The sequence below is a fragment of the Mugil cephalus genome, chromosome 6 (assembly GCF_022458985.1).
Source record: "Mugil cephalus isolate CIBA_MC_2020 chromosome 6, CIBA_Mcephalus_1.1, whole genome shotgun sequence".
NCBI lineage: Eukaryota > Metazoa > Chordata > Actinopteri > Mugiliformes > Mugilidae > Mugil > Mugil cephalus.
The window spans coordinates 2,109,188-2,122,416 of record NC_061775.1 but is presented as its reverse complement, the minus strand read 5'-3'; the positions used below and the strand labels follow the sequence as shown (position 1 = coordinate 2,122,416).

The window sequence follows — 13,229 nt, the reverse complement described above, 5'->3', positions numbered from 1 at the left end:
TTTTTATTGTTCTTGACCATAACTCTTTGTCCCTCTTTCTATAATCATTTACACTGTGTGGTCTGGTCTCTCAGTGCTTGTTCTATTCTTGTCTGCTCTCATGCCTACCAGCACTCTGATTCAAAATGAAATCCCATCTTCATCAACCGAATCTTTTCCTTATGTTCATTTTGCCCCTGTTTGCAGATAGGTAACATTTCTTCTTTATTCTCCTGGTATAATCATCTTGTGTAGTCTGTCCACATGTTCCATTTTTTAAAGAAAAAAATAATAATTTCTATATCCCCCTTACTTTTCTCAGCTTACTTTTATTTCTCTGTCATCTTTCTTGTCCCAGAGTGACATACTAGTGTCACCCTCTGACTCAACCAGACTGTCCTTATCCTCCTCTTCTCTTTCTCTCTCACCATTATTTTCTCTGTGCCTCCTTCAGAAGTTGCACCACTTTGGTGTTAGAGCTGTCCATTCGCACTCACACACTCTGCCTTGATTCAACTCTGTATTTATGCTCCCTGCTCTTTGCTCACTCTCTCCCTTTCCTTCTCTTTTCCTCTCACCTCCTACATTAGGTTCCCCTTCAGACCTAGTAGGCTGGCCTGACTCTTTCTGCCACTCATCACAATCAGGGGGTCAGAGAGTTTGTTTGCAAAAAGATTGTGAGATTTATGAATATTATGTATATGTCATGAAAAGTTGACTTCTTCATATTGGGATATTATTGATGCTGTTCGGGGCCAAGGTTTGAACAGCAAAGCTGCAGCTATTTTATGTGGGAGTAATTTTTGAGAGCAGTGTCTGACTACAGATGGGCTAGTTATGGATTTTGTATTTGAATACACAAACACACAGGAAATAAACATCTGCATCCTCCTTTTCTGGAAAGGTTTTTTGATTTTGTGGGTTAACATAAAAAAATATTCTTCATCAAATAACTTGTTTATATTTTCAACAATGATTTTGGTTTATATTTATTTATTTATTAACCATTTAAATGAGCTATTTATTCCTACCTGTTGTTTACATGTATTTTCACTGATACTGTTCTGTGAACTGAACAACACATATTCAGGTCTGTTAAAAAAAAAAAAAAGAAGTGAAATAAATTAATTATACATGCATGGACAAACTAGTGAAACCAATATTCATGTTCTCGCAGACGAAGGAAATAAAACAAATGCAAACAAATAAAAAAATCAAAGAGGCTTATAAAACCGTATTTGCTTACAGCATAAGGACCCATGCAGGCACATATGTACACACATAAGGTGCTAGACCTCGGCCAGTACTGGGGGCTCAGGATAAGGAGGGAGGTGATGTAGGTTGGGACAAAGAACACACGCATGCGCACGCACACACACACACACACACACACACACACACACACACACACCAGCCACTGCTCGGGACTTCAGGCATAAATGGTGGTAGCAGGACCAGGTGTTTGTGCTGGGAAGCCTCTGGGTAAGATGGGTGGATGGACTGACATACGGATGGAGGCGTGAGCGACAGACAGATCGAAAAGAGAGGAGGGGGGAGCCTTATCAGGCCAGGGCCAGACAACATTACCCCTCTCCTGCACCCAGCAGTCAGACTGGACTGTGCAAACTGCAGGCTAGCAGCACTGTGAAGGGGCTTGACTGGTGAAGCTTTGTGCAGAGTACGTGTGTGTGTGTGTGTCAGAGTGAGCATGTTTTCCACAGTTGTACAGTGGGAGTAGGCAGGCAGGTAGTTGCCAACAAGCAAACATGCAAACACACACATGCTCACAGGTTGGGCGCCACTAGCAGCACAGATGGACAACCACCAACACTGGTGAATGTCTTTGTGCGAGAGAAATTCAAAAGGCTTTTTGGCAGAAAGACACTGTATTTCTCAGCTTTTGAATGAACGAACATTATATCCCCACCACTGTATGTATCGTGATTGCTCCATTGTCAGCTCTGTCTCCAAATGTTCTGCAGTGACAATGTGAAATTAAAGAAGGATTTCTTTAGAATTCCTGCAGCTGATAGCTGTTTTTAGGATAATTGAAACTCACTTAATAAAAAAGCACAATTGTCTTTTCTTTGTCTGCTCTGTTTGATGATTCTCTCTCTCTCTCTCCCTCTCTCTGGTGTGTGTGTTTGTGTCCTGGCAGGAGCTGGTGGTGAAAACGCTAATTGTGGCCGAGCCCCATGTGCTGCACGCCTACCGCATGTGTCGCCCTGGCCAGCCACCAGGGAGCGACAGTGTCTGCTTTGAGGTCCTTGGCTTTGACATCATTCTGGACCGCAAACTCAAACCTTGGCTATTGGAGGTACAGCACTGTGTGTGTGTGATTATGTGTGGTTTCTCTACTGTTCCTTTGCTGTTCCTGGAAAATCCAAAAAAAAAACTGCATTTGTCATTTTCAACGAAACACATTTACTACACATTGATAAGAAGCAATTTCATTGGATAATTTATCATAAAAAAATAAACAACAATTTAATTGAAAAAATACTTACTTTATTCTTATTTTGACAATCATAATAGTATTTTTAATATTATAAAACATCTTGACTGTTCATGAAGTAAAATGTAAGTCGTCTGAGATTGATCAAATTTTGCAGGGCTCTCACCTGTACAGACAGTACAGACTTACCAATACCAAGGTGAGAACAGCTCTGAAACTGAACTCCTGTGGCATGAGCAGGAGAGAAACATGGTACCAGACACTGATGGAAAGCATGAACACACTTATTTCTGACACACAGTTACCCACAATGTCTCAAGTACAGGCTTATTCACTTCCATACACAAGGAGAGACTTTAAAATAAAAGGAACACACACAACCACAGCCATGTGCACACAATTACATGCATGTGTGCATTCATACACTCCCACACATATAAACAGAAATGTATGGATATACAGCAGGATACAAGACAAGTCAAAGGGACACATGCAAGGTATGAAAATATAGGTCAGGACGGTAGATTGACTAGAAAGAGACTCGCCCCTCATTCTCTCATGTGTCAGTCATTTAGGATTCGAGTACAAAGTCCACTCCAGGATTTCTATTTCGCTGCTCTGATGTCAGCCAGTCGGTTAAAGTGTGACCTAAATCCTTTAACCCAAAGTGGCTTCACCCCCACCCCGTCCCATAAATTGACTCAAGGATGGGAAATGCCTGGGGGATAATTGTTTGTTTTTCTCCATCATGTCAACCCAAAATAAAATTGTGTGATTTCCTAAAGTCTAAGAATTGCAGAAAAAAAAGTGACATTTTGTCTTGCGTGGTAGGTAGGTAGGTGCCTTAAGTCATTGTGGAATTATGGTATTATTATTATCTTACGTGAGTCCTGAGCAGTTGTAGCGTAAGATGAAAAGATAAGAGAGAGCAAGAGGGTGGTTTTCCTTTTGACTGCTGTTGCACCATGACAGTAGGCGAGCACTGTGTGTGTGTGCGTGTGTGCGTGTGTGCGCGTGACATAGCAAACAGCCGTGAATGCAGTTGTTCCACTCCAGCAGTAATGATCCCCCCTGTGCTCCTAGCAGTTCTCTATAACTCCCATCAATTAACATCCCACACGCACACACACACGCATACACAACCCTGCCTCTCTTTCACGCAACATTTACAGCAACAATCATTTATTTCCTAAATTCAACTGATTAGTCAAGGGATAGTTGCAAGCGTAGAGACCCCTTTTCAAATCCTCACTGCGTACTTTGTCAACCCTGAAAATAACTTTATTACCGCTTTTTATCCTGTTGACGTTCATTTCTAATCAGCAGGGACTCAACACGCTGCCAGGCCCAAAGGTTGGTTGCCATTAACATTAGCCCATGGCAAGACCTCAGGTCTAAATTAATTTTTTTCAGCAAATCACTTTGCAACATTTTGTGGTAAACTGAAGGTATTTCGCTCCATTTCACCATTTTTTATTTTTATTTTATTATTCTACCTCAGGGTAAAAAATTGTAAAAACTGTGTCAGGAATTGAAACAAGACCCAGGCCTCACAGGCTTGGTTTGAATTTGTGGACTCCAATGCTCAGGTTTCCTTATTGGTGTCACTGTGAATTACATGTGCAATGCCTCGTTGGGGCTTTACCCAGACTGCTGTTCCGACAATGTCTTCTCTTACTCTTTAAAACGTCAAAGCTGGTTGTTGGACATGCAAACTCGCAGCCAGGAAATGAAAGTTCAACCTGTGTAGACTCAAAGTCGGTTGGATACCTGAAAGGTAGATGGTATCACATGTAAGAAACTGTCAAATGATATTAGTTGTGTCCTTTGCATTTGCGTTCCTGTCAGCTGTTTTCTCTATGTATGTGAGAGGATTGGGAGGGAAAGGAAACGCAATTGCCTTTCACATCCTTCAATTAGACCTCCAGAAAATGTTCTTTTTTTTTTTTGATGAGGCAGTACGGTATTCAAACTAGTGTAACTCCAAATTCACCTCTATGTTGCCATTGCAAGAAGACATCTGGGCAAGATACAATACACCAGCTCTTTGTAAGCAGGCGAGCACAAAGAGAAATATACTGATAACAAATACAGATACTCAAGAGAAACAACCCACAGACCACCACACACCTGCTAAATAGCTTGTCACAGGGGTGAAAACAGAGATGGCGAGAGTTCTCAAACCAGACCAGGCATCAAACAGGCTCATTGTGCTCAAAGCCAGAGTAGAAAGGGGAGAAGAGACAGTAAAAAGAGAGAGACAGGCTTTTGTGTGATCCTTATCTTAATTCAGCCGAGTTTTCAACACAAGTTTTACCTCCTATTGACATTCGAAACATCAGGACCACATTGGCAGGCACACACGCACATATGCGTGTTCAAATGGCGTAACCCGAGACGTTCACTTTCATTAAACCAGCCTAGACGGCATCTGTGTCTCGTATAGGGAAGGCGTTTCATTGAGCCGTGATCTTCACTTCATGCGGACACACACCTAAGTACACATTCAAACGTGCTGTGTGCCGCGGGTGTAGTTTTTATTGTCAGGACCAAGGCATTTGCCTTGAATGGTTCATTGAGCATTTTCTTTGTGAAGCTAAATAAAGAAAAACAAGAGGAGAGGTGAATTAATGCACATAGATTCAGTTTAGCTCAGGAACTGCCACATGACATAGGCTTTACTCATAAATTGTAGTGGTGTGTTAGAATTGGGACATGGGTCACACAGAAAAGCATGTTTCTCAGAATCCAGTGTATTTCCTGAGTGACAATTTATAGCAGTGGGACAACACCCCTGCAGCCCCCAAAACCCTCTGTCTTTATCTGCGGCCCAGTGAAGAAAATAAAAATAAAAAAAAGAAAAAAAAAAAAAAAAAAATATATATATACACATAATTTAAGGTTTGGTTGGTGGAAGGATGAGAGGATAAGAGGAATACACATAAAAAACTGTTCTCAACCTCCTATATTTAAAACAGAATCTGACAAAGAGCATAATTTATTGTTCTCATTAGGTCCTGATGGGTACCCATGGACTCCAACACAAGGACCAGTGGACTGAGGCCCAGCCTCATTACAGACTCTGGCTCACTTCATTTTTTTTAAGTTGTTTCCCCTCATGGAACATAAAAAAACCTCCAGCTGGTCAACTCTAAATAAGAAGAAACAAGTGTTTGTAGTAAGAAGGAATAATTAGAAACCTGCCTGGTTCAGCAAGCTGGTTGGCCTGCTTGTTAGGGCTACAGTCAGTGTGCACGGGTGCACAGGTGCGTATAAATGTATGTATGTGAGTTAGCATGTGTGAATGTAAATTTTGTGCGGTGTGTCAGTGTGTGCCATTGTTTGTATGTATGATAAACTCACATCATGAGGTTGTTGTTGAGGTCTGTGTTCTTATGTAAATATGTCTGCTCCCTGTCTGGATCTCTGAGAATAGTCCTCTGTGTGTGTGTGTGTGTGTGTGTGTGTGTGTGTGTGTGTGTGTGTGTGTGTGTGTGTGTGTGTCCATGTCCATCCCGATCTATCTACTTTTTGTCCAGCCCGAGAGAGGGACATGGAGGAATGCTGCTTCTCCTTAAGACAGACCAATTTTACAAAGCAACACAATAAAGAGAGGAGGAAGAAACATAGCTTGCCAACTTTCATTGTGTTTTACATGTCATTGTTCAGTATACCATCACACACTGGAGCTCAGATTCTGATAGCAGCTATCTCCTCGTCCAGCTCTGCTGCTCTTTTTTCCTCTCTGCACCCCCTGTAGGATGGCTGTGCAGAATGATTGGCAGCTAATGAGGCAGGCATGGTTAGATCAACTGTGGCACGAGTTTGTTTATGTCTCACAGTGTTTGTGTGTGTGAATAGCCATTTCAACAGACCAACAAACTGCAGCTGGACTGCTCCCCCAAGGGCTGCCACTCACCCCTCCCTCCCTTCACCTCTTCTTGCAACTTTCCCCTCTTTCTCTGCTCTGTCCCCCAATTGTTTCAAGATGAGTTTGGTTTGCCTGTCCATCCCTCAGAGCCAACATGATCCAGACTTCCCTTTCTTTCGTGTGGAAGTGTATGTGTTTTTTCGTTGGTGTGTGTGTCTGTTGGAAGTAATCTGCACTTACCACTGTAAACAGATGCCATGACACACAGATACACATAGAAACACCCTCCTTCATTTCCTAGCTCACACACAGACACATACGTTCACTCGGGCTGCTGTTATTTCTTGTGTGGAATAAATAGTGGCTCACATGTATTTAAACTTTCAGTGTAAATTCTGTTTCGTCTGCAGAGAATGAGATGGAATTGTTATGTTCTTTCAGCTTTTCATAAAAATGTAGGCGGTGAAACCATAGCTGCTTTCCAAGAGTTTTAGAAGAGGGATTTAGTGGTTAGCCAGGCTTTCACATATTTCCTCAGGACGTGTTTCCTAACCCCTAGAACAGCCGAGTCAAACATTATTGTGTATTCAGGGTGATTAAAGAGGAATTTACTTGCTACCTGTTCTCTCTTAATAATTTTCATCCTCTTATGATTGAATTTCCTAAAGTGAAAAATGATAGAGGTGAATACATACAGTTTGATATTTTCAATTATCTTTCGGAGTCTCTCTTGCCCCCTTCCACCGTTCATTCTCCTTTTGCCTTTGATTAATCTTTGGCACTTAGTGGGATTTATTCTGGTTTAAATGTACATGGATATCACTCTATACCTTTGAGGGAATCTCTTTCCACTTGTGAACCCTAGGTGGCAGTAGTGACCTGCGACCAACTCTCTGACTTATAAGAGGTTTATTAAAGAATAATTACAATGATGTATGGGACTGTCTGTCTCTATCCACATCCATTTTCCCCCAACATGACTATTTCATGGAATAAGTATCAAATTAGGAGTGCACAGGCTTTGTATGTGGGGCAGTTGAAAACATACCCCAACATTTAGTCATTTATCATCAGGCAGTATAAGTGACTAGTGTGTGTTTGTGTGCATGTGCGTGATTGAGAGGGAAGTTATGAATTGCATGTTTATGAGTGACATATGGAACTGCAGTGTGTGTGGTTGGGCATGTGAGAGACTTGAAAGGAAGACTTTTATTGCATCTTTATGACAGACAGCTTTGGACCTCGGGGTATGTTTTGTTGATTTATTCTTGTTTGAAGCCGCTTTTGGTAAGAATTATGTGTGCATGTGTTTGTGTGTGGCCGCTTGGATATGCCCACTTATACCTTTTCTGAGCACCTTTTACTTTTTGTGCCTGTGTCTGATTGTATCTCTGTATGTCTTCAAAACGCAACACTCCCTGAACCCTGCCTGCCAGTCAGCCGCTGAGGGAGGTCAGGCTGACTGCTGGCTAAGCTAAGCTTTGGCCCTCTCACTCGTAGGACCTTTACCAGCAGCAAAGCATGCTCAGCTAGAGTTACCCTGTGTCTGAGTGGGCCGCGTAAAACGCCACAAAAAGAACAAAACAGTGATTGATAAGACGGCTGAAACAAGAGAGCGACTTAACAGGGCGGCCAGCTGTCTGTCTTTCTGTCGCTCCGCTACTCATGCTCTGCTTTTCTCTCCCTGTCTGCCTCCCCTTCTCATTCCACAATTGTGCAGAAACAAACACTCCTTTCTGACAGAGGTTGAACCGTGCCGATACCCTTGAGTGTGCGGAGCAAAATGGGAGTATTGTCAAAGCATTGGTTGTTTACACTTTGCCAGGAATTATAAAAAGGGGTCGTTTTTCCGAACCGATTAATCTTGAGCAGCCCTCGTACTTGTTTTAGAGAGTATTCCAGATGCAAAATAAATATTGAGAAGCAATTTGTTGTGGAAATAATGCTGCTGATTGTTGTTGATCATGCACCGTTGCTATATTATTAGGATCAGCAAGGCACAGAAGAAGTCATAGGCTAACTTTCTGAGTGAGTCATATAATCATTGTTTTTTTTGTTTTTTTTTATAGTATAAACTGAGATTGAATTTACTGTCTGTAGGTGCACAGGGTGTCCTTTGACTTTCTGAGTAATAGTTTTATTGTGCTGTTTGGCCATTATTTAACTGTCCTTCGGAAGTCCACTTAGTTTTCAGATGTTCCAAACATTAACAGATAGACCCTTTGTCCAAACTAGAGAATGAAGAGAATTTTAGACAGGGAATTTAATAAATTATATTAAATTATATCATCTGAGTCTGTTTGAATTTTAGGTACATGGACCAATTTGAGAGATCAAAATTATTTCACATTACTTACTTCATAAATAATGACAAGTTACCTTTGTGACAGAAAGATGGCTCCAGGTGCAGAAAATAAAAGTTTTACTTGTTTTACAGCTCAGTCTCTGATCTTTTTGTACCTAATTGTACAATCAGAAGAGGGCAAAACTGCCTTGTGGTAAATTACAGACTGGTATGCTCATCCTGTCGTTTGAGAGAGTGATATTTGGGACACATTGATGCAACACTGATGCTGAACAGAATCAAAGATGGAGTAAAAAGGAGTTTCTAATCTTTTCATCTGACATTTTTATTGAATGCGTCTTAGAGCAACCAAGGGCTCCTTTAAGACCCTGCCAGAGTCACTTAAGGAAATCAGAGTGGGGGTTTTGGGAGCCTGCAGGGGTTCATTAAGACCAGACTGGTCCAACTTCCTCTGGCAGAGAGGAAAAGGAGAACACAGGAACATGGAGAGAGAAATGAAGAGAGGTAACGGGCAAAGAATGAGGGCTAGCAAGTGGAGGAGGTGGAGGAGCAGGGGGTAGTCAGTGGTGTCCAGTCTGGAAACATGTTGAGAGACAGCAAGAAATAGAGTGGGAATAGAAACTAACCAGGAGGAGTGCGACAGGCAGGGAGTAGAAGGAGACAGACAGAAAAAACTGAGGGAGAGCAAAGAGAGAGAGCGAGTGCTGCGACGCCAGTCTATCCTGTGACAGCTTGACACCGCAAATCAAACTAAGAAATGAAGACAAGTAACGAGACAACCGTCACCAGGATCACTGCCAGTCTGGCTGTTACCTATAGGCTACGGCACTCTAAAGCCATACTCTTTTCATTGTGGCTGTCACATTGGGGAGCGCTCTAAATGAAAACAGACCTCTTCCTTCTTTTTCTTTTGTAGTGTTTTTTTTTTTCTTGGGTAAGGTACTGTAGGTCGAAGTGGAGCTCTGTCCTCAGCACACAGAGGGATGTATTGTATACTCCTTTCTATTGAGTGAAAGAGTTGGATAGGGTCTCTCTTTCTATTTCCCTCTTCGCACTGGAAGACATTCATCACGCCCCTTCTGATAAATGGTTGCTGTATAGAGAAATGCACATGTGGGTGTACACACAAACCTACTAAGGCACGTCCATACAAAGCCACCTCATATTGGTGAGGATTTAGTAGCTCACCTTTGGTAGTTGTTGAGGGGTCGTCTGAACTAGCTTAACTGACTGGCCCATAGAAGGTTATATGGATACGTCTCAGGCCGTTACAGTTCAGTATAAAGTTTCTCTAGCTCATGTGTTTTTTTCCACCTGTGCACTTCCTTTACACAAATACGTGCATTTAAATTTCCAATGACAACAATATTCTTAGGTCTTTAGGGTTCAGTTGTGTTGGTGAAAAACAAGTTTGATTTTCTACCGTTTTCTAGCAGTTGTCACTCTTTCTAAACTACCTGCCGTTTCAGTGGCGACACACACGCCTCAGTTCCTGGGAGTCTGGTTGCGATGTAAATATTACCTTACATCACTGTTCCCAAATCTGCCACACAGCAGTAAGCACCTTTGTGTCAGGATTAGTAATGGCTAGTTCAGGGGAAGGCGAAAGAAAGAGGGATGGAGTTACTGAGAGCTCCCACTGCAAACCCATGAGATGCTTAGCATGTGTCTGGAAAGGCTTTTCGCATTTTGGTGCCCATTCTTTAGAGAAAGCTAAATTTATCGTTCTGAATGGCTGGATGTGGCACACCAATCTGTTTTCTCATCAGTCTCTTTGACCATCCTCTACCCACGTTCCTGACTGGTGTATCCTACACATATAAAACCATCATCATCATTAGATTAGTAGTAGTAACATTAGACGTGTTACTGAAATCACAAAATGTGATTGGCTGTTCTGCCTCTTTGATATGTTCAGCTGTATATAGCGGCTCATTACTGAATAAAATAGGAAGAGGGCAAATAGTGTTTTTTTACGGTAATACTCATTCTGACTGCAGATTAAAACAGTTGGCAAGGATGAATTCACTGACTCCAGTTTGAATTCCTGAACCATTAACAGTATTTTCACCTATAACAAAGATGTTTGGAATATATCTTTTATTAAGGTTTAAGAGAAATAAAATAAATAATTATTGTACAAACATGATATGATAAGAAACTATATTCTGAAGATAAAGAGTATGTGCAGACATGTTAGGTCAGACTAAAGCAGGCAATAAATCAATGTGACAGCCAAAATGTGTTGATTTAACACACTAATTAAAGGCCAGGCAAGGGCTGTTAACAAGATGTAAAAAAAAAAAAAAAAAAAAACACCTAATTTTCCTAATAATTACTGACAATTACCAATGAAATGGCAAAATCTCTATTCAACCATGTTTTGTTGGCTTGCATCACAAAAACTAGGTGAAAAAGCTAATTGAATCATATACTGTATACAATTTGCCTGCTGTTACCAGGTCATCGTCTGCACCTACTGGTTCAGTATGAGGACAGATTCAACAAATACACTATAATAATGCTATTACAAATCCAACAACGCTGAAACAACCACTCATAATATTATTCCCATGTGAAAAAAGAGTTGCTTAAGCATTTTGGGTGAGACCCAACTTATCTCAACGATCAAGGTTTATCAACCAACGCCAGCCTTTCAGATGGGCATCTGTTGCGTTGTCATTTGAAGTCACCTCATAGGAAGACACCATTTGAGTCGCGGCTGCCAGTTTATTCACCCTCTTCTTGCACTTCTCTCCATTTGCTGGCCCTTTTGTTGCCTCACATAATCTATTTCTCACCTTAGGGGAGAGACAGAGGGAACATAACAAAGAGTAGAAGAATTGATTTGTTGTGTCAGGTATAATAACTGATATTTGAATACCTCGCACTGCTGCTGGAAATTGTTCGGTTAAGAAAGGTAAGCTGCTCTCGATTTCTTTCCCAAGATGATACCAGCTTTTGTACCTCAAATCACAGGCGGCTTATTCTGTTCTTCCTCAGCTGAATCTCTCTGAGCACTCTTGATTGTATATGATGGCTCTGAGCTGAGCGAAGGTAATTATCTGAAGCTTGCAAAGTTATACAGGAGAGGTGTTGCTGTGTCAAGCGGTGACGGGAGAACATAGGTCTCGGAGTCGTCGACCAGGGTCATTATGTGCCGAGCATTTAACCTACACAATCTGTTTGTATGCATGCACCCATTCACCCACGTAAACAGGCTCCCCTTTATGCATAAGCATACAGACATGAGTACTAGACAGGATTCATGCCCAGACAAAGGCCAAGTCTTCCAAAGTGTCCTTCAAAGAGAATAAACCCTCACCTTCGATCATCCTTCTCACTTGGTCTCTCTTCTTTCCTTTGTGTGTGTGTGTGTTTTTTTTTTCAAATATGCCCTAAATCCATTCCTATAATTGTGTAGCATTTCTGTGGGAAAAAAGAAATGAGCATAAAGAAATCCCGAATATACTTTGAATGTTTCTCTTCACTTTTCTCCGGCAGATCAATCGAGCTCCTAGCTTTGGGACCGATCAGAAGATTGACTACGATGTGAAGAAAGGGGTACTGCTCAATGCTCTCAAACTTCTCAACATCAGGTATTGTTTCCCACCCTGGCCATACACACACACACACATGTGCACACAATTGCACATACATGCAGATAAAAGTGCATCTAGGGGCCCATTAAATTTAATGTGCAGAGACGGGCAAAGCTTGTGTCAAACCTTACTTTACAGAGCTCTGAATGATTAAAGATTTCAATCGATTCTTTTTTCTTTGTTTGGCAACCTAGAAAACCTCTTTGATGCACAGTACAATACGACATGTAGTTTTGTCTTTGGTTTCAGACCAAATGCCAGACAATAGTGGCATTAGTGTGAACGTAACAAGAGGTCTGAACAAAATGATTGTCATGGTAAATGTGTGTGTTTCTCTGTAGTGGATACAAACACAGGTAATGGCTAAGGTACATAGCTATGTCTTTTCTGGGCTTTGTGCACCCTTCAATCAGACAAGAATTGTGTGTGTGTATGTGTTTCGTTTTTACCTGTAAATTGTGCTATCTGTCTGTTTGGAACTACATTATTTATTTTGCTCTGTGTTTTCACAAAAGCTACTTTTGTTCTCACTTTACTTTCCGTGTGTATTTTTTATTTTATTTTTTTTGCCTGTTTCTGTGATGATTACGTTTTTTTTTTCTTCTTAGTGTTTGTATATGCAGTGTGTATGTTTGTGTGTATGCGTGTGTGCGCTGGCATGTTTTTTTCCGTCCCCTGGCTACAGTGAGTCTGTCCACTGATTGATCACCGTACACCAGACCTCTAGATCTCTGCTCTCTTTTTCTCTTTCTCTTTCCCTTTCTGTCCCCCTCTTACTGCTCTAAATATAGTCTCAACTCTACTAGTCACACACACACACACACACACACACACACACACACACACACACAATGGATCAATTACATGCAGGACCATAGATCTAGTTTGACCAAGTGTGGTGCGTGGTGCAGCCAGTCCACATAAAAATTCACTCCATCCTCCCTCCTGGCTTTAGTTGGCACAAACAAATCTCTTATCAAAATGATTTGTTTCATAGCTGATGTTTGCTGTGTTCCC

General features: G+C 41.4%; 1 protein-coding gene across 5 annotated transcripts in view; it reads left to right on the top strand.

The window, feature by feature from the left end:
• The window catches only part of ttll7 (tubulin tyrosine ligase-like family, member 7), a 61,519-nt gene that overhangs the window by 17,975 nt on the left and 30,315 nt on the right, over positions 1-13,229 (top strand). For all 5 annotated transcript variants that reach the window (XM_047587755.1, XM_047587756.1, XM_047587758.1 and 2 more), the window contains exons 9-10: positions 2,138-2,296; positions 12,115-12,209. In XM_047587755.1, the coding sequence (XP_047443711.1) occupies positions 2,138-2,296; positions 12,115-12,209 (254 nt within the window). The remainder of the gene's footprint in view (positions 1-2,137; positions 2,297-12,114; positions 12,210-13,229) is intronic.